Source organism: Lipophrys pholis (assembly GCF_963383615.2).
Source record: "Lipophrys pholis genome assembly, chromosome: 3".
Taxonomy (NCBI): Eukaryota; Metazoa; Chordata; class Actinopteri; order Blenniiformes; family Blenniidae; genus Lipophrys; species Lipophrys pholis.
Genome location: NC_137627.1, coordinates 13,139,449 through 13,159,676, shown reverse-complemented (window position 1 = coordinate 13,159,676; position 20,228 = coordinate 13,139,449). Strand labels below are relative to the sequence as shown.

Genomic DNA, 20,228 nt, shown 5'->3' with positions numbered 1-20,228 from the left:
GGAAGATTTTTTGGAAGCTAAAAACATGCTCCACGAATATCAAGAAGTCCCAAACCGACACGCCCCGTTAAAAACCCCATTCATATAATCAGGTTAAGAATGTTACGAATGACGGAGAAATTATATTCGTAAGGCATCGTGCCTATGTGTAAACGCAGCACGATCTCCTGTGATGCTAATGCAACCTAGTCTTTCTCATTTTTAACCATTTGTTGTGGAGTCTTGCTTAGATTGGACCTGATGCATTTTGTCTCGTGTACCTATAACAAATATTTTCCCCTAACAGCTGAACAAGCTGTCAAGATTCTTCTTGTGCTGCCACCATTGTTCCCTTCTGCATCAGCTCTGGTGCATGTTGTTGAGGTGAGCTGTTCTATTCTGAAAAAATAAAGCAAGAAAAACTGCAGCATTGATAATGGAGGGAAAAAATATGTTGTTTTGTTTTTTAAATCACATTTTGGCACTTAATGTCTTCTTTTGATATTTATTTAAAAGTAAATAAAATTTGCTTATTTAAGTAGTAAACAATAAAGTTGATGTTTTTTATTTTATTTCTTACATCTCACACAGACATTTTGAAAATATTATTCCAATGCCGCTTAAAAAGGCTAATGAATATGTTTCTTGAATGTGGTTATGTCCCACCCTCTCATTCACACCACCAGTTCATATTACCTAGGGTCTCCCAAAATGTATAAAGACTCCTGCGAACAATTTAGCTCCCTGAGACAGCATGACGTCCACACAGAAGTGGCCAGAGCAGGGTTGGGCACTCCTACAGGTCTTGCTGGTAGCATCCTTCTCTCAGGCTGAGGAGACAGTGTGCAGACACAGAGGGGATCCTGAAAACCCTCAGCTGTACAAGAGTGGAGATATTATGCTGGGGGGGATCCTATCTTTCCACAGCAGCTGGAGAGACAGACAAGAAACCTACATGAAAAAACCACTGCCACTGCAATGCACCAGGTAATTGACATCATCACATTAAATTCTGATTTAAAAACTCTCCAGTGAATTTGTTGTAGACAGAGAAGAACAGTGTTTTAAATTTGCTTATAGAATATTACTTACATCTTGTCTGTGATATGATTTCAGGAAGGCAATGATTTGAATAACTTCTCTTCATTGTTGTCTGAATATAGTCTGAACTTTAGAGACTTCCAGTTTGCCCAGGCTATGCTTTTTGCCATCGGGGAGATTAATAACAGTACAGATTTACTACCAGGCATCTCTCTGGGATACAAAATCTATGACATCTGTGGCTCCATCGCCAGAAGTGTCGGAGTTGCACTCGCCTTGGCGAACAGTGATGATGTTGTTCCGGCTCTCCCAAAAGGACCATGTAACAAACCTGCACAGGTTCAGGCCATAATCGGGGAGACTTCTTCCTCTCCTTGTATGGCGATAGCAACTGTCATCGGACCCTTTCATATCCCACTGGTGGGTAATATTGATCACAGTAAAATGACATTTGATGGAAATGTTTGTGATTTTATTCTTGAGTTACTGAAGGTCAAATATGGATGTATAAAAGTTTTAAAACAATGATGCCTTTATCTAAAGATATTTGTACTTTTATTTTAGATCAGCCACTTTGCCACATGTGCTTGTCTCAGTGACAAAACAAAGTACCCATCCTTCCTCAGAACAATACCCAGTGACTACTACCAGAGCAGAGCCCTGGCCCAGCTGGTGAAACATTTTGGATGGACTTGGGTTGGAGCGATTAGATCAAACAATGATTATGGCAACAATGGCATGGCTACATTCACTGAAACTGCACAGCAGCTGGGAATCTGTCTGGAATATTCTGTGGCATTCTTTAGAACAGATCCAGCTGACAAAATACAAAATATAATAGATGTCATCGAGGCTTCCACCTCCAAGGTGATTGTAGCCTTTCTCTCTCTCATGGACATGGATGTGCTCATACATAAATTGTCTCAGCACAACGTGACTGGACACCAGTGGGTTGGAACTGAAGCGTGGATCTTTGACTCTCAAACTGCAGCGATGGATAAGCAACGAATTCTGGATGGAGCCATCGGTCTCTCCATCCCCAAAGCACATGTCACCGGCCTCACAGAGTTCATGTTGGATGTGAAGCCACTGAATTTATCTGGCAATGAAATATTCACAAAGTTCTGGGAAACATCTTTTAACTGCAAATTCAAGAAGTCAAAGTCATCAGCAGAAGTGGACAGAGAGTGTACCGGACAAGAAGATCTGACTGGAGTTCAAAACAGCTTCACTGATATGTCTCTGATGCCTATTATCAACAATGTGTATAAAGCAGTGTATGCTGTGGCCCATGCACTTCATAAACTCCTCAACTGTAATGACATGTGTAACAAAAATGTTAAACTAGATCCATTCATGGTGAGTTTCATTCCAACTTGATTAGTTTATTCATTAGGTCACAATTAAAATGTTTAGTCTTTCATTTAACAGGAAAAAAAAATCTGCATCTTTTTAGATTCTACAACATATAAGTAACATTCGCTTCAAAACCAAGGAGGGGGACGAGGTTTACTTCAATGAAAATGGAGACCCACCGGCAAAGTATGAAATAGTAAACTGGAAGAGAAGGGAAAATGGCAATGTGGACTTTGTCACGGTGGGACTTTATGACGCATCGCTGCCTGCAGGAAAACAGTTGATACTGCAAGATGAATCTTTGACCTGGGCACAGAATTCCTATCATGTAAGCTATCATTGTATTGTAGATTTCACTGATTGATCAAATGTTTTGTGACTGCATTGAGAACAACTAAAAAAACAAAATACATCAAGTGAACATCTCACTGTGCTTTTTGTCCAAGCAGGTTCCCGTGTCCGTTTGCAGTGAAAAGTGTCCGCCAGGAACACGTAAAGTTCTCCAGAAAGGAAAACCTGTCTGCTGCTACGACTGTGTGCAGTGTGCCGAAGGCGAAATCAGCAACACTACAGGTGCATAATGACTTCCCTTTCACAATAAATGGAAGTTTCAGTGTCAATCACACAATTCTATAAGAGTAATTGCAAAAAGTTCATACGATTTCTTCTTTTAAATTATGAAATTTTCATCAACAATGTTTAGATTATCGCATAAACAGGTCCATATCAAATAAATAATTGAGAATTTAATTATTTAGCCTGTTGTTTTAATAATCTTACCATACAAACAAAACGCTTTTGGGAATTCTGCTAATTTTAATTGTAATTGCAGAAATGTAATCTCATACTAATTACACAAGAATTTTTGATTTTCAAGACTTAAAAGAAATTCAAGTTTGGGACAAAAAAAATAACGGTTCAATTAGATTCTTTTTTTTTTTTTAGATCCAGAAATCAACAAAACAACAAGAACAAAATACAGTGCATTGCGCCATTAAGTTGTCATTGGTGTGTAACAATAAAATGTATATGTATATGTAATGTGTAACAAAACTGCTCTTAAAATCAGATTTAACCACATTTGTCATTATGTTACAGATTCTTTCACCTGTGTGAGATGTCACCCTGAATTCTGGTCAAACGAGAGAAGAGATGCCTGCATAAAGAAGGAGGCTGTGTTTCTATCGTATGAAGAGATTATGGGCGCCCTGCTCACTGCAGCCTCTTTATTTGGAACATGCATGACTGCTTTTGTGGCTTTTGTTTTCTTCAAATACAGAAAAACTCCCATTGTCAGAGCCAATAACTCCGAGCTGAGCTTCCTGCTGCTCTTCTCTTTGACTCTGTGTTTCCTGTGTTCTCTGACCTTCATCGGCCCGCCCTCTGAGTGGTCCTGCATGCTGAGACACACAGCGTTTGGCATCACCTTCGTCCTCTGTATCTCCTGTGTGCTGGGGAAGACTATGGTGGTGCTAATGGCCTTCAGGTCCACACTTCCAGGCAGTAATGCCATGAAATGGTTTGGGCCTGCGCAGCAGAGACTCAGCGTCCTCGGTTTCACTCTCATACAAGTGATCATATGTATCCTCTGGTTAACAATTTCTCCTCCTTTCCCATTTAAGAATTTTAAGGAACTCAAGGACAAAATAATCTTGGAGTGTGCTCTGGGCTCAGCTGTAGGTTTCTGGGCTGTTCTTGGTTACATTGGACTTTTGGCCATCTTGTGCTTTATCTTTGCTTTCCTGGCTCGGAAACTGCCTGATAATTTCAACGAGGCCAAATTTATCACCTTCAGCATGTTGATATTCTGTGCAGTGTGGCTCACCTTCATCCCGGCTTATGTCAGCTCTCCTGGGAAGTTCAGTGTTGCTGTAGAAATATTTGCTATTCTGGCTTCCAGTTTCGGTCTGCTGATTTGTATTTTTATTCCAAAATGTTACGTCATTTTAATGAAACCAGAGAAGAACACAAAAAAGAATATGATGGGGAAGGGGGGACATACATCACTCTAAGAACTAAATACAATGTTTGGGGATACACTTATAATTATGTAGTATTGTATTATTATTACTATACAAGATCATGTGATGAACAACTGTTAAAGGCTCTTTGTCATCCCCTCTATTTTTGTCATCGTCATATAATTTTTGACACATTTTAAACGTCTATATAACAGACAGCTTGAAAGCTGCAAACTGAACCTCAACAAAAGCACACGTGTTTGAGCAGCGGCATTATGGTGGCACAAGATTAAGTTTGAAGCTGGTGGCATAACAAAGATAAATATACTATGACTATTGCTAAATGTTTCAGAAACTAAGTCATACTTTTGCACATGATAAGCTGTGATCGGAAACCAATCCTTCCTAAGTTGAATAATGTGTCATCGATGATGGATAATTACTTATGAAAGAAGTTGCATTACTGAGATGACGCATTCCAAACGTAACTTTTTAATTGAAATATTGATGTTATCCCTTGTAAAATCATAAAACAAAACATCTTACTACAAACAAAACTTTCATTAACATTATACTTATATATTTGAGGAAGTTCAATTCAGATTTGGACAAATATGTTAATTGATAAAATGATTAATCTATGATTACTCCGTTTGGGAGAGAATATGCAGATCCAGAAAAAACAAACAAACAAAAAAAACTAACTACATGATTGGATAAAGCAAAAAAAACAAAAACAAAGCAACAACAATAAGAAAACAATGAAACTACTTAGTTGTTAACTTTAAAGTTAACTGCATCCACTGGATCAGCAGCATCAACAAACAAAAAAAATGGTGCTTGTTTTATAACATGAGGTGCCTGCTGAATGCAGGTTGGTATTCAAGTAACACTGTCAAACACACAGCATGAAATAAATATATAAAATATATTGAAAGCATTTTTTTCACAACAACATTGAACACTTTTTCTCGATTGACCACCCATACCACAATACACATAACATTCCAAGAATTTCATGAACCAAAGCAGGCAGGCATTAATACTCAGGTGTTTTTCCCAAAAACATTTTTTTTATGGAACAAAAGACGACAAGAAAAGTGGTATACAACAATATTTAGAATTAAGTGAGACTGAAACCAGTACTGACATCCTAGGCAAAGACAAGAATGGGTCACTCACATGAATGGAGGGCTTTCACATAACGTAATGACAGAAATTTGAAATATGTTGGTTTTTCAAGTCAGAAAAACAAAAAATTAGAGCTGAATGTTTCTTTCAAACCATCTCTTCACAAACTAAATTCCAACTCTCCTCACAATAAGGTAAGCTTGTTGGTGTGGTATAATTGGCACCTACTACTGAAGACCTTGATTATAGACTTTCAGCCCAATATTAAAGAAAAAAAAAACTTAAATGTTGTTTAGATGATGTTTCTCAAAATAGAGAAACATCTTACATGCTAATTGAACAAGAACAATATTTTAAACACACAACCAAACATTCATATTCAGATCAGCAAACCTTCTGAAAGGCTGGGAAAACAAACAAAAAAAAAAAACAGATCCCCTTTGTTGCGCCACCTTCCCTAACCGGAACTGCAGATTATATTTATTTATTTAATTAATCTATAAATGTGATGCAATATTGAATCTACATTCAGGTACATGTAATGACACTCAGTTGTTTGGCACTTTCAGACAGCATGACACACACACATAGGTGGCCACAGCAGGGTTGGGCTCTTTTGCAACTGTTCCTGGTAGCGTCTTTTTCTCGGGCTGACGAGCGAGTGTGCAGACACAGAGGGGATCCTGAGAATCCTCTCTTGTCTAAGAATGGAGACATTTTGTTGGGGGGAATTTTCTCTTTTCACAGCAGCTGGAAAGATCGACAAGATACCTACATGCACCAACCACTGCCACTGCAATGCACCAGGTAAAATGAAATCAAAGACTGAGAACAGATGACAATTAAAGTGTTGTAAAATGAGTATGGTTTCCCGGTGTGTTGCTATTACCGTTTTGTCACAACTGTCTATACTCCAGTTTGAATTTCAGAGGCTTTCAATTTGCACAGACTATGCTATACACCATTGAGGAGATTAACAACAGCTCGGATCTGCTGCCTGGCGTCTCTCTAGGCTACAAACTCTATGACACTTGTGGCTCTATTGCCAGAAGTGTGAAGGTTTCAATGGCTGTGGCAAATGGGATTGAAGTTGTACCTGCGCTCTCTGAGACACCGTGTACAAGACCTGCTCAAGTGCAAGCCATAATGGGAGAAACCTCTTCATCACCTTGGATGGCAATAGCAACAGTCATCGGACCATTTTATATCCCAATGGTGGGTTTTACAGAGAAATATTTTGCTATATTTATGACAGGTATATTCGTCAGTATTTTCTTCAAACTGTTCAGAGCAGCAGATGTAGGATTGTAAATAATTACGCTTTATGATGTGAATTACCTTCTTAGATCAGCCACTTTGCCACATGCGCTTGCCTCAGTGACAAAACAAAGTACCCATCCTTCCTCAGAACGATACCCAGTGACTACTACCAGAGCAGAGCCCTGGCTCATTTGGTCAAGCACTTTGGATGGACTTGGGTTGGAGCGATCAGAACCAATGATGATTATGGCAATAACGGCATGGCCACATTCACTGAAACTGCACAGCAGCTGGGAATCTGTCTGGAATATTCTGTTCCTTTTTACAGAACAGATTCAGCCGACAAAATACGAAAAACAATTGAAGTTATCAAAGCTTCCACCTCCAATATTATTGTTGCATTCATGTCTCATATGGATATGGATGTGCTCATACATGCATTATCCCAATACAACCTGACTGGATACCAGTGGGTTGGTAGTGAGAGCTGGATCTTGGATTCCCAAACTGCTACAATGGATAGATATCACATCTTGGATGGAGCCATAGGACTTTCAATCCCCAAAGCACATGTCAGTGGATTGAAAGAGTTTATAATGGACGTAAAGCCATTGTATTCATCAAATAGCAAAATGTTTACAGAGTTCTGGGAGACACTGTTCAACTGCAGGTTTAAGCAGTCAGAGTCGTCAACAGGAGTTGACAGAGAGTGTACTGGACATGAAGATCTGACTGGAGTTCAAAACAGCTTCACTGATATGTCTCTGATGCCTATTTTCAACAACGTCTATAAAGGAGTGTATGCGGCGGCTCATGCACTTCATAAGATACTCAACTGTAATAAAACATGTAACAACACAGTGAAACTAGATCCATTCACGGTGAGTTCTAACAGTAATCTCAACATTGCATTTAGTCACAGAAGGGTAAATATTTCTGGTTTGTCAGATTTCTTTTTAACTACACCTTGTGAAAAATTATAACATATGTCCTTAGATTTTGCAGCACATTAAAAATATTCGCTTCAAAACAAAAGAAGGAGATGAGGTCTACTTTAATGAAGACGGAGACCCACCAGCAAAGTACGAGATTGTTAACTGGCAACCAAGAGAAAAAGATATTGTGGACTTTGTCACAATCGGCCTCCATGATGCATCGCTGCCTCCTGACAAACAGCTGGATCTGCAAAGTGAATCCATAATTTGGGCACAAAACTCACTGCAGGTAAAATGGCACTATTAATTACACTGAACAGACACTGTAAACGTTACACTCTTTGTCATATTTAGTTTTGATGAATTGCATTTAAAATGATACTTTCGAAAAGTCAACATCATCTTACACATACAAAAAGAAATGATAAAAAATTAAATATCCATGTATTTTGTTTATATACAACTGTCCAAGCAGGTTCCCGTGTCCATTTGCAGTGAAAAGTGTCCGCCAGGAACACGTAAAGTTCTCCAGAAAGGAAAACCTGTCTGCTGCCACGACTGTGTGCAGTGTGCCGATGGAGAAATCAGCAACACCACAGGTGTAGTAAAACGTATTGTACCATAAAACAAAAATGTGAAGTGAGGTATTTTTTCAAATGAAAAAAAAGCGTGTGTGCATCTATGTTTCAAAACTCAGAGTTTTGGAAATCACTCAAATTATCCCCACCATGTGAGATTAAAACTTCGTTTTCAGTTTTGTTTGAGAAAAATGGAAAACATTTCAGTGTTGATTTTTCCAGTATGTATTTACCTCTTTGTAATGACAAAATAGAAAAAAGACTTTGGGGGAATTGCAAGTTATACACTATAGGCATCATTCAACTGAGACTCAGAATTGACAGAACTGCAGATGAAAACCAAACCACAAATGATGATGACATGAAAGAGCTGCGCTATGATTCATCGTTCAATAAACCATATCAGAGCTTTTGTTCCATAAAGGTTGAATCACCACAAACAAGAATCATTTATAAACGACAAAGTATAATACTGGCTGACATTGCAGATTACATGTCCTGAGTTAGATGCTGCATGAATTCTGCATCTAACTAAATAATAATTTCAGCGCTCAGATCATTTCCTAACCATTACAAAAGAAAAAGAAGAAAACAAAAGAGAAAGATATCTGCCCTGAAATATAAATGGACCGGTTGTTTTGTCATTATGTTACAGATTCTTTCACCTGTGTGAGATGTCACCCCGAATTCTGGTCAAATGAGAGAAGAGACGCCTGCATAAAGAAGGAGGCTGTGTTTCTATCGTATGAAGAGATTATGGGCGCCCTGCTCACTGCAGCCTCTTTATTTGGAACATGCATGACTGCTTTTGTGGCTTTTGTTTTCTTCAAATACAGAAAAACTCCCATTGTCAGAGCCAATAACTCCGAGCTGAGCTTCCTGCTGCTCTTCTCTTTGACTCTGTGTTTCCTGTGTTCTCTGACCTTCATCGGCCCGCCCTCTGAGTGGTCCTGCATGCTGAGACACACAGCGTTTGGCATCACCTTCGTCCTCTGTATCTCCTGTGTGCTGGGGAAGACTATGGTGGTGCTCATGGCCTTCAGGTCCACACTTCCAGGCAGTAATGCCATGAAATGGTTTGGAACTACTCAGCAGAGACTCAGCGTCCTCGGTTTCACTCTCATACAAGTGATCATATGTATCCTCTGGTTAACAATTTCTCCTCCTTTACCATTCAGGAATTTTAAGGAATTCAAGGACAAAATAATCTTGGAGTGTGCTCTGGGCTCAGCTGTAGGTTTCTGGGCTGTACTCGGTTACATTGGACTTTTGGCCATCTTGTGCTTTATCTTTGCTTTCCTGGCTCGGAAACTGCCTGATAATTTCAACGAGGCCAAATTTATCACCTTCAGCATGTTGATATTCTGTGCAGTGTGGCTCACCTTCATCCCGGCTTATGTCAGCTCTCCTGGGAAGTTCAGTGTTGCTGTAGAAATATTTGCTATTCTGGCTTCCAGTTTCGGTCTGCTGATTTGTATTTTTATTCCAAAATGTTACGTCATTTTAATGAAACCAGAGAAGAACACAAAAAAGAATATGATGGGGAAGGGGGGACATACATCACTCTAAGAACTAAATACAATGTTTGGGGATACACTTATAATTATGTAGTATTGTATTATTATTACTATACAAGATCATGTGATGAACAACTGTTAAAGGCTCTTTGTCATCCCCTCTATTTTTGTCATCGTCATATAATTTTTGACACATTTTAAACGTCTATATAACAGACAGCTTGGAAGCTGCAAACTGAACCTCAACAAAAGCACACGTGTTTGAGCAGCGGCATTATGGTGGCACAAGATTAAGTTTGAAGCTGGTGGCATAACAAAGATAAATATACTATGACTATTGCTAAATGTTTCAGAAACTATGTCATACTTTTGCACATGATAAGCTGTGATCGGAAACCAATCCTTCCTAAGTTGAATAATGTGTCATCGATGATGGATAATTACTTATGAAAGAAGTTGCATTACTGAGATGACGCATTCCAAACGTAACTTTTTAATTGAAATATTGATGTTATCCCTTGTAAAATCATAAAACAACACATCTTACTTCAATCAAAACCTTCATTAACATTATACTTATATATTTGAGGAAGTTCAATTCAGATTTGGACAAATATGTTAATTGATAAAATGATTGATCTATGATTACTCTGTTTGGGAGAAATACACAGATCCAGAAAAAACAAACAAACAAAAAAAAAAAAAACTACATGATTGGATAAAGTAAAAAAAACAAAAACAAAGGAACAACAATAAGAAAACAATGAAACTACTTAGTTGTTAACTTTAAAGTTAACTGCATCCACTGGATCAGCAGCATCAACAAACAAAAAAAATGGTGCTTGTTTATAACATGAGGTGCCTGCTGAATGCAGGTTGGTATTCAAGTAACACTGTCAAACACACAGCATGAAATAAATATATAAAATATATTGAAAGCATTTTTTTCCCAATAACATTGAACACTTTTTCTCGATTGACCACCCATACCACAATACACATAACATTCCAAGGATTTCATGAACCGAAGCAGGCAGGCATTAATACTCAGGTGTTTTTCCCAAATACATTTTTTTTATGGAACAAAAGACGACAAGAAAAGTGGTATACAACAATATTTAGAATTAAGTGAGACTGAAACCAGTACTGACATCCTAGGCAAAGACAAGAATGGGTCACTCACATGAATGGAGGGCTTTCACATAACGTAATGACAGAAATTTGAAATATGTTGGTTTTTCAAGTCAGAAAAACAAAAAATTAGAGCTGAATGTTTCTTTCAAACCATCTCTTCACAAACTAAATTCCAACTCTCCTCACAATAAGGTAAGCTTGTTGGTGTGGTATAATTGGCACCTACTACTGAAGACCTTGATTATAGACTTTCAGCCCAATATTAAAGAAAAAAAAAACTTAAATGTTGTTTAGATGATGTTTCTCAAAATAGAGAAACATCTTACATGCTAATTGAACAAGAACAATATTTTAAACACACAACCAAACATTCATATTCAGATCAGCAAACCTTCTGAAAGGCTGGGAAAAAAAACAAAAAAAAAAAACAGATCCCCTTTGTTGCGCCACCTTCCCTAACCAGAACTGCAGATTATATTTATTTATTTAATTAATCTATAAATGTGATGCAATATTGAATCTACATTCAGGTACATGTAATGACACTCAGTTGTATGGCACTTTCAGACAGCATGACACACACACATAGGTGGCCACAGCAGGGTTGGGCTCTTTTGCAACTGTTCCTGGTAGCGTCTTTTTCGCGGGCTGACGAGCGAGTGTGCAGACACAGAGGGGATCCTGAGAATCCTCTCTTGTCTAAGAATGGAGACATTTTGTTGGGGGGAATTTTCTCTTTTCACAGCAGCTGGAAAGATCGACAAGATACCTACATGCACCAACCACTGCCACTGCAATGCACCAGGTAAAATGAAATCAAAGACTGAGAACAGATGACAATTAAAGTGTTGTAAAATGAGTGTGGTTTCCCGGTGTGTTGCTATTACCGTTTTGTCACAACTGTCTATACTCCAGTTTGAATTTCAGAGGCTTTCAATTTGCACAGACTATGCTATATGCCATTGAGGAGATTAACAACAGCTCGGATCTGCTGCCTGGCGTCTCTCTAGGCTACAAACTCTATGACACTTGTGGCTCTATTGCCAGAAGTGTGAAGGTTTCAATGGCTGTGGCAAATGGGATTGAAGTTGTACCTGCGCTCTCTGAGACACCGTGTACAAGACCTGCTCAAGTGCAAGCCATAATGGGAGAAACCTCTTCATCACCTTGGATGGCAATAGCAACAGTCATCGGACCATTTTATATCCCAATGGTGGGTTTTACAGAGAAATATTTTGCTATATTTATGACAGGTATATTCGTCAGTATTTTCTTCAAACTGTTCAGAGCAGCAGATGTAGGATTGTAAATAATTACGCTTTATGATGTGAATTACCTTCTTAGATCAGCCACTTTGCCACATGCGCTTGCCTCAGTGACAAAACAAAGTACCCATCCTTCCTCAGAACGATACCCAGTGACTACTACCAGAGCAGAGCCCTGGCTCATTTGGTCAAGCACTTTGGATGGACTTGGGTTGGAGCGATCAGAACCAATGATGATTATGGCAATAACGGCATGGCCACATTCACTGAAACTGCACAGCAGCTGGGAATCTGTCTGGAATATTCTGTTCCTTTTTACAGAACAGATTCAGCCGACAAAATACGAAAAACAATTGAAGTTATCAAAGCTTCCACCTCCAATATTATTGTTGCATTCATGTCGCATATGGATATGGATGTGCTCATACATGCATTATCCCAATACAACCTGACTGGATACCAGTGGGTTGGTAGTGAGGGCTGGATCTTGGATTCCCAAACTGCTACAATGGATAGATATCACATCTTGGATGGAGCCATAGGACTTTCAATCCCCAAAGCACATGTCAGTGGACTGAAAGAGTTCATACTAGACGTAAAGCCGTTGTATTCATCAAATAGCAAAATGTTTACAGAGTTCTGGGAGACACTGTTCAACTGCAGGTTCAAGCAGTCAGAGTCGTCAACAGGAGCTGGCAGAGAGTGTACTGGACATGAAGATCTGACTGGAGTTCAAAACAGCTTCACTGATATGTCTCTGATGCCTATTTTCAACAACGTCTATAAAGGAGTGTATGCGGCGGCTCATGCACTTCATAAGATACTCAACTGTAATAAAACATGTAACAACACAGTGAAACTAGATCCATTCACGGTGAGTTCTAACAGTAATCTCAACATTGCATTTAGTCACAGAAGGGTAAATATTTCTGGTTTGTCAGATTTCTTTTTAACTACACCTTGTGAAAAATTATAACATATGTCCTTAGATTTTGCAGCACATTAAAAATATTCGCTTCAAAACAAAAGAAGGAGATGAGGTCTACTTTAATGAAGACGGAGACCCACCAGCAAAGTACGAGATTGTTAACTGGCAACCAAGAGAAAAAGATATTGTGGACTTTGTCACAATCGGCCTCCATGATGCATCGCTGCCTCCTGACAAACAGCTGGATCTGCAAAGTGAATCTATAATTTGGGCACAAAACTCACTGCAGGTAAAATGGCACTATTAATTACACTGAACAGACACTGTAAACGTTACACTCTTTCTGTCATATTTAGTTTTGATGAATTGCATTTAAAATGATACTTTCGAAAAGTCAACATCATCTTACACATACAAAAAGAAATGATAAGAAAAATAAATAATCCATGTATTTTGTTTATACACATCTGTCCAAGCAGGTTCCCGTGTCCGTTTGCAGTGAAAAGTGTCCGCCAGGAACACGTAAAGTTCTCCAGAAAGGAAAACCTGTCTGCTGCTACGACTGTGTGCAGTGTGCCGATGGAGAAATCAGCAACACCACAGGTGTAGTAAAACGTATTGTACCATAAAACAAAAATGTGAAGTGAGGTATTTTTTCAAATGAAAAAAAAGCGTGTGTGCATCTATGTTTCAAAACTCAGAGTTTTGGAAATCACTCAAATTATGCCCACCATGTGAGATTAAAACTTCGTTTTCAGTTTTGTTTGAGAAAAATGGAAAACATTTCAGTGTTGATTTTTCCAGTATGTATTTACCTCTTTGTAATGACGAAATAGAAAAAAGACTTTGGGGGAATTGCAAGTTATACACTATAGGCATCATTCAACTGAGATTCAGAATTGACAGAACTGCAGATGAAAACCAAACCACAAATGATGATGACATGAAAGAGCTGCGCTATGATTCATCGTTCAATAAACCATATCAGAGCTTTTGTTCCATAAAGGTTGAATCACCACAAACAAGAATCATTTATAAACGACAAAGTATAATACTGGCTGACATTGCAGATTACATGTCCTGAGTTAGATGCTGCATGAATTCTGCATCTAACTAAATAATAATTTCAGCGCTCAGATCGTTTCCTAATCATTGCAAAAGAAAAAGAAGAAAACAAAAGAGAAAGATATCTGCCCTGAAATATAAATGGACCGGTTGTTTTGTCATTATGTTACAGATTCTTTCACCTGTGTGAGATGTCACCCCGAATTCTGGTCAAATGAGAGAAGAGATGCCTGCATAAAGAAGGAGTCTGTGTTTCTATCGTATGAAGAGATTATGGGCGCCCTGCTCACTGCAGCCTCTATATTTGGAACATGCATGACTGCTTTTGTGGCTTTTATTTTCTTCAAATACAGAAAAACTCCCATTGTCAGAGCCAATAACTCCGAGCTGAGCTTCCTGCTGCTCTTCTCTTTGACTCTGTGTTTCCTGTGTTCTCTGACCTTCATCGGCCGGCCCTCTGAGTGGTCCTGCATGCTGAGACACACAGCGTTTGGCATCACCTTCGTCCTCTGTATCTCCTGTGTGCTGGGGAAGACTATGGTGGTGCTAATGGCCTTCAGGTCCACACTTCCAGGCAGTAATGCCATGAAATGGTTTGGAACTACTCAGCAGAGACTCAGCGTCCTCGGTTTCACTCTCATACAAGTGATCATATGTATCCTCTGGTTAACAATTTCTCCTCCTTTACCATTCAGGAATTTTAAGGAATTCAAGGACAAAATAATCTTGGAGTGTGCTCTGGGCTCAGCTGTAGGTTTCTGGGCTGTTCTTGGTTACATTGGACTTTTGGCCATCTTGTGCTTTATCTTTGCTTTCCTGGCTCGGAAACTGCCTGATAATTTCAACGAGGCCAAATTTATCACCTTCAGCATGTTGATATTCTGTGCAGTGTGGCTCACCTTCATCCCGGCTTATGTCAGCTCTCCTGGGAAGTTCAGTGTTGCTGTGGAAATATTTGCTATTCTGGCTTCCAGTTTCGGTCTGCTGATTTGTATTTTTATTCCAAAATGTTACATCATTTTAATGAAACCAGAGAAAAACACAAAAAAGAATATGATGGGGAAGGGTCCACCAAAATCAAACTGAAAGTCAAATTTTATGTCTTGGTAAATATATTTTATTCCAAAAATCTGTTTATACATCAAGTGATTCAATAAGCAGCAGATTAATGGATCCGACACAATTGAATAAGAAAGGAAATTGTTAATGTTCAACCCTAACTTGTCATTTTTTACAGTGGACTAAAACAAAACAAACCTCGTAGTCAACGCTCTGGATTCAGCTTCAGCAACATTCATCACACCCTGAACATTGATCACATCCACGTCAAAGCTCTCTGTTCAGCTAAATGGAATGCAATGCTAGTTGACTTCAAGCCCATACAAAAAAAAAACTACTCATGGAAAGAAAGAAAATTTGTACTTAGAAATATAAGAAATATTCTTTCTTTGTAGGAACAATGGTTCTTTGTGATCACTCTTACACTACTGGAAAACCTGATGCTTGTGTACTTATTTGATTATGAAGCATCACGTTCTTCAATGGGAAATGGTTCCCAAACATTTTAACTGGTAAAATAAAGGTAAATAACACAAATAAGTGAAATAACATTTTAGGAAACATGTCTTTCCTATTAAGCATGAGTGAAGAAGATTTGGCAGTTTTTTCAATGGGTGCACTCCACATACTGAACCCTGCTTCTCATCCATCCAAATCTATCTTCCTTACAGAGTTGGCGCAACCTAAAAGAGAAATACAAAGGCTTTCCAATGGTGAAATATTTCTTTCTAGGAATCATTATTACAATAAAGAAATACCTGCCAAGCACAGATTGATGTATTTCCTATGGTTTAGAATTTTCTTCAAATTCTTGAGGTAAATCATCATAGTCAATTAAATAATACTTCACTGAAACTTGAGTGCATTAAACAGTTTAACAGTAAAGTGTGTAATTCTATTTCTTTAAAACATATAATAATGATAGGTTTTGAATATATTGATTTAGTCTTTATATTAGTTGTGATGTACAGGTTTTATCTTTTCATTCTGGAAAGAACCACAGTGTCTCCGTGTAAACTAAATCAAATTGTCGTCAGTGGAGCGAGCAGGCTAATCTCAAAATGCACAAGCTGAATGTGGTTGTGCATTGCTAAAATTGATTGATAATAGGCAAGTTTGTTTTGTGTCACAGCCAAATGCTACCTTGCAAAACTATCATTTTTCCTTGGGTTAATATTGATACTTTTTTTTGTGGGTTTTGGCCAATACCTTTTTATTTAGCTATTTCGGCTGCCAGTAAGACATCATAAAGCACTATGTTTTAATTTACATTTGCAAAATACCAATAATAGGATCCTTGGTGTATATGTCAATGAGTTTGTCCAAGTATTTTTATATTCTGTTTTTTTTCAGCCTTCAGTAATTGTTTTGTTCAACAATATTTAATTAATTGTATCACCAAATGGAATAAAGTTCAAATATGTTTTAAAATGGCTCCTGAACTCTTCTCTTTGGGCACATCTCTGTGTTTGCTCCGCCTTGAATGTCCACAGGGGTGGAGCATCACCATTTTGCCTGGTTTATTTCCTATACAGGTCGAAATTGTATAAAAACCAGGCCTTATTACGCTTTTCTTTAAGCCATGCATGATGTCATTCAGTTGTTTGGCACTTTCAGACAGCATGACACACACACATAGGTGGCCACAGCAGGGCTGGGCTCTTTTACAGTTAGTTCTGGTCGCGTCGTTGTCTCGAGCTGAGGAGCGAGTGTGCAGACACAGAGGAGATCCAGAGAATCCTCAGCTGTTTAAGGATGGGGACATTTTGTTGGGGGGAATTTTCTCTTTTCACAGCAGCTGGAAAGATCAAAAAGATACCTACTTGCACCAACCACTGCCACTGCAGTGCACCAGGTAAAATTAAATCATACACTCATCACTAAACATTATGGAAATTACTTTTATTACTGTTTCAAAGATGGATACATTGCAATGTAATGTTTGTGGCTGTCTTCATGCAGTTTGAATTTCAGAGACTTCCAGTTTGCCCAGGCTATGTTGTTTGCCATTGAGGAAATTAATAACAGCACAGATCTTCTACCTGGCATCTCTCTAGGATATATATTGTACGACAGTTGTGGCTCCATTGCCAGAAGTGTAAAAGTTGCACTGTCCTTGGCGAATGGCAATGATGTTGTATCTGCACTCTCCAAAGACACATGTACAAGACCTGCTCAAGTACAAGTTATAATGGGAGAAACCTCTTCCTCTCCCTGCATGGCAATAGCGACTGTGATAGGACCATTATACATACCAATGGTGGGTAGTGGCGCTAAAACTGGAACTAGACTTGTGAAAAAAGCTGTAAATTTGCCTTTAAAACTAAAAACACTGTATGCCTGAATTGTATCCTGTTTTGTTTACTTTCTTAGATCAGCCACTTTGCCACGTGCGCTTGTCTCAGTGATAAAACAAAGTACCCATCCTTCCTCAGAACGATATCCAGTGACTACTACCAGAGCAGAGCCCTGGCTCATTTGGTCAAGCACTTCGGATGGACTTGGGTTGGAGCGATTAGAACCAATGATGATTATGGCAACAATGGCATGGCCACATTCACTGAAACTGCACAGCAGCTGGGAATCTGTCTGGAATATTCTGTGGCCTTCTTTAGAACAGATCCAGCTGAGAAAATACAAAATATAATTGAAGTCATTAAATCTTCCACCTCTAAGGTGATCGTTGCCTTCCTTTCCCACATGGATTTGGATGTGCTCATACATGAGTTGTCTCACCACAACCTGACTGGATTTCAGTGGGTTGGTAGTGAGGGCTGGATCTTTGACTCTCAAACCGCAGCCCTTGACAAGTACCACATTCTGGATGGGGCCATAGGCCTTTCTATCCCCAAAGCACATGTCACCGGCCTGAAAGAGTTTATGGTGGATGTGAGGCAGCTGAATTCATCTGGTAATGAATTTTTTACAGAGTTCTGGGAGACACTGTTCAACTGCAGGTTTAAGCAGTCAAAGTCATCAACAGGAGCTGACAGAGAGTGTACTGGACGTGAAGACCTGACTGGAGTTCAAAACAGCTTCACTGATATGTCTCTGATGCCTATTTTCAACAATGTCTATAAAGGAGTGTATGCGGCGGCTCATGCACTTCATAATATACTCAACTGTAATAAAACATGTAACAAAACAGTGAAACTAGATCCATTCACGGTGAGATGTGTTACCAACTGTTAATAATTCAGCACCAAATGTCACTTAAATAATGCATATTTAGAAAGATCAATCTCAGTGAACCTGAAAATAGAACATATGTTCTTAGATTTTGCAGCATATGAAAAATATTAACTTCAAAACAAAGGAAGGGGATGAGGTCCACTTTAATAATGATGGAGACCCACCGGCAAGGTATGAAATCATAAACTGGCAACCAAGAGAAAATGACACTGTGGATTTCATCACAATCGGCCTTCATGATGCGTCGCTGCCTCCCGATAAACAGCTGGATCTGCAAAGTCAATCTATAATTTGGGCAAAGAACTCACTGCAGGTAGCATGTCACTGCATATTTTAACAAGGACTGAACAACAACCTGTGACATATATTAAACATTTGTTTTTGTAATACTACTACTGTCTATGCAGGTGCCCGTGTCTGTTTGCAGTGAAAGGTGTCCTCCAGGAACACGCAAAGTTCTCCAGAAAGGAAAACCTGTCTGCTGCTATGACTGTGTACAATGTGCAGAAGGGGAAATCAGCAACACCACAGGTTTCTAAAGTTAAATTCAATCTACTTTGGTGTGCACATTTTAGTCAATATTCTAATTGTAAAAAAAATATATATAAATACTTCAATAGTTACATATACACCACACCAAGAATCAGAAAACATCAACCTTTATACACAACGATTAATATCAATGGGTAATACTTTTCACTTTTTCCATTCAACTTTACAGATTCTTTCACCTGTGTGAGATGTCACCCCGAATTCTGGTCAAATGAGAGAAGAGACGCCTGCATAAAAAAGGAGTCTGTGTTTCTATCGTATGAAGAGATTATGGGCGCCCTGCTCACTGCAGCCTCTATATTTGGAACATGCATGACTGCTTTTGTGGCTTTTGTTTTCTTCAGATTCAGAAAAACTCCCATTGTCAGAGCCAATAACTCCGAGCTGAGCTTCCTGCTGCTCTTCTCTTTGACTCTGTGTTTCCTGTGTTCTCTGACCTTCATCGGCCGGCCCTCTGAGTGGTCCTGCATGCTGAGACACACAGCGTTTGGCATCACCTTCGTCCTCTGTATCTCCTGTGTGCTGGGGAAGACTATGGTGGTGCTAATGGCCTTCAGGTCCACACTTCCAGGCAGTAATGCCATGAAATGGTTTGGAACTACTCAGCAGAGACTCAGCGTCCTCAGTTTCACTCTCATACAAGTGATCATATGTATCCTCTGGTTAACAATTTCTCCTCCTTTCCCATTTAAGAATTTTAAGGAATTCAAGGACAAAATAATCTTGGAGTGTGCTCTGGGCTCAGCTGTAGGTTTCTGGGCTGTTCTTGGTTACATTGGACTTTTGGCCATCTTGTGCTTTATCTTTGCTTTCCTGGCTCGGAAACTGCCTGATAATTTCAACGAGGCCAAATTTATCACCTTCAGCATGTTGATATTCTGTGCAGTGTGGCTCACCTTCATCCCGGCTTATGTCAGCTCTCCTGGGAAGTTCAGTGTTGCTGTGGAAATATTTGCTATTCTGGCTTCCAGTTTCGGTCTGCTGATTTGTATTTTTATTCCAAAATGTTACGTCATTTTAATGAAACCAGAGAAGAACACAAAAAAGAATATGATGGGGAAGGGGGCACCAAAATCCCACTAAAAGTTGGAGATATTGTTGCAGCAAAATAGTTTTTTACAAACTAATTTGTCAACCAACGAGCAACATAACTTATGGGGCACACCTGCAATGAAGTATGTAATTCCCATAGTTAGTCTATATGAGTTTTGAGGTGCATACTGTGAAAAATTATCAATAAAAAAATGAAGCATGTTACACAAATATTTGGTTCAA

General features: G+C 38.9%; 3 protein-coding genes across 3 annotated transcripts; all 3 read left to right on the top strand.

The window, feature by feature from the left end:
* Positions 1-733: 733 nt before the first annotated feature.
* On the top strand, positions 734-4,388 carry LOC308107171 (extracellular calcium-sensing receptor-like; the record flags this gene model as incomplete). Its single annotated transcript, XM_080459335.1, has 6 exons — positions 734-966; positions 1,143-1,440; positions 1,585-2,379; positions 2,477-2,704; positions 2,826-2,949; positions 3,475-4,388. 6 exons carry the CDS (start codon positions 734-736, stop codon positions 4,386-4,388), a joined length of 2,592 nt encoding a protein of 863 aa, XP_080315461.1.
* A 1,654-nt stretch (positions 4,389-6,042) lies between these two features.
* LOC308107172 (extracellular calcium-sensing receptor-like) lies at positions 6,043-9,810 on the top strand (the record flags this gene model as incomplete). Its single annotated transcript, XM_080459336.1, has 6 exons — positions 6,043-6,275; positions 6,386-6,683; positions 6,815-7,609; positions 7,725-7,952; positions 8,139-8,262; positions 8,897-9,810. The coding sequence occupies 6 exons, from the start codon at positions 6,043-6,045 to the stop codon at positions 9,808-9,810; spliced, it is 2,592 nt and encodes an 863-aa protein (XP_080315462.1).
* A 1,654-nt stretch (positions 9,811-11,464) lies between these two features.
* Positions 11,465-20,036, top strand: LOC308107401 (uncharacterized protein; the record flags this gene model as incomplete). The annotated part of the gene is made up of 12 exons (XM_080459722.1): positions 11,465-11,697; positions 11,808-12,105; positions 12,237-13,031; positions 13,147-13,374; positions 13,565-13,688; positions 14,323-15,228; positions 16,827-17,064; positions 17,172-17,469; positions 17,583-18,377; positions 18,487-18,714; positions 18,809-18,932; positions 19,123-20,036. The coding sequence occupies 12 exons, from the start codon at positions 11,465-11,467 to the stop codon at positions 20,034-20,036; spliced, it is 5,181 nt and encodes a 1,726-aa protein (XP_080315848.1).
* Between the last annotated feature and the right edge of the window lie 192 nt (positions 20,037-20,228).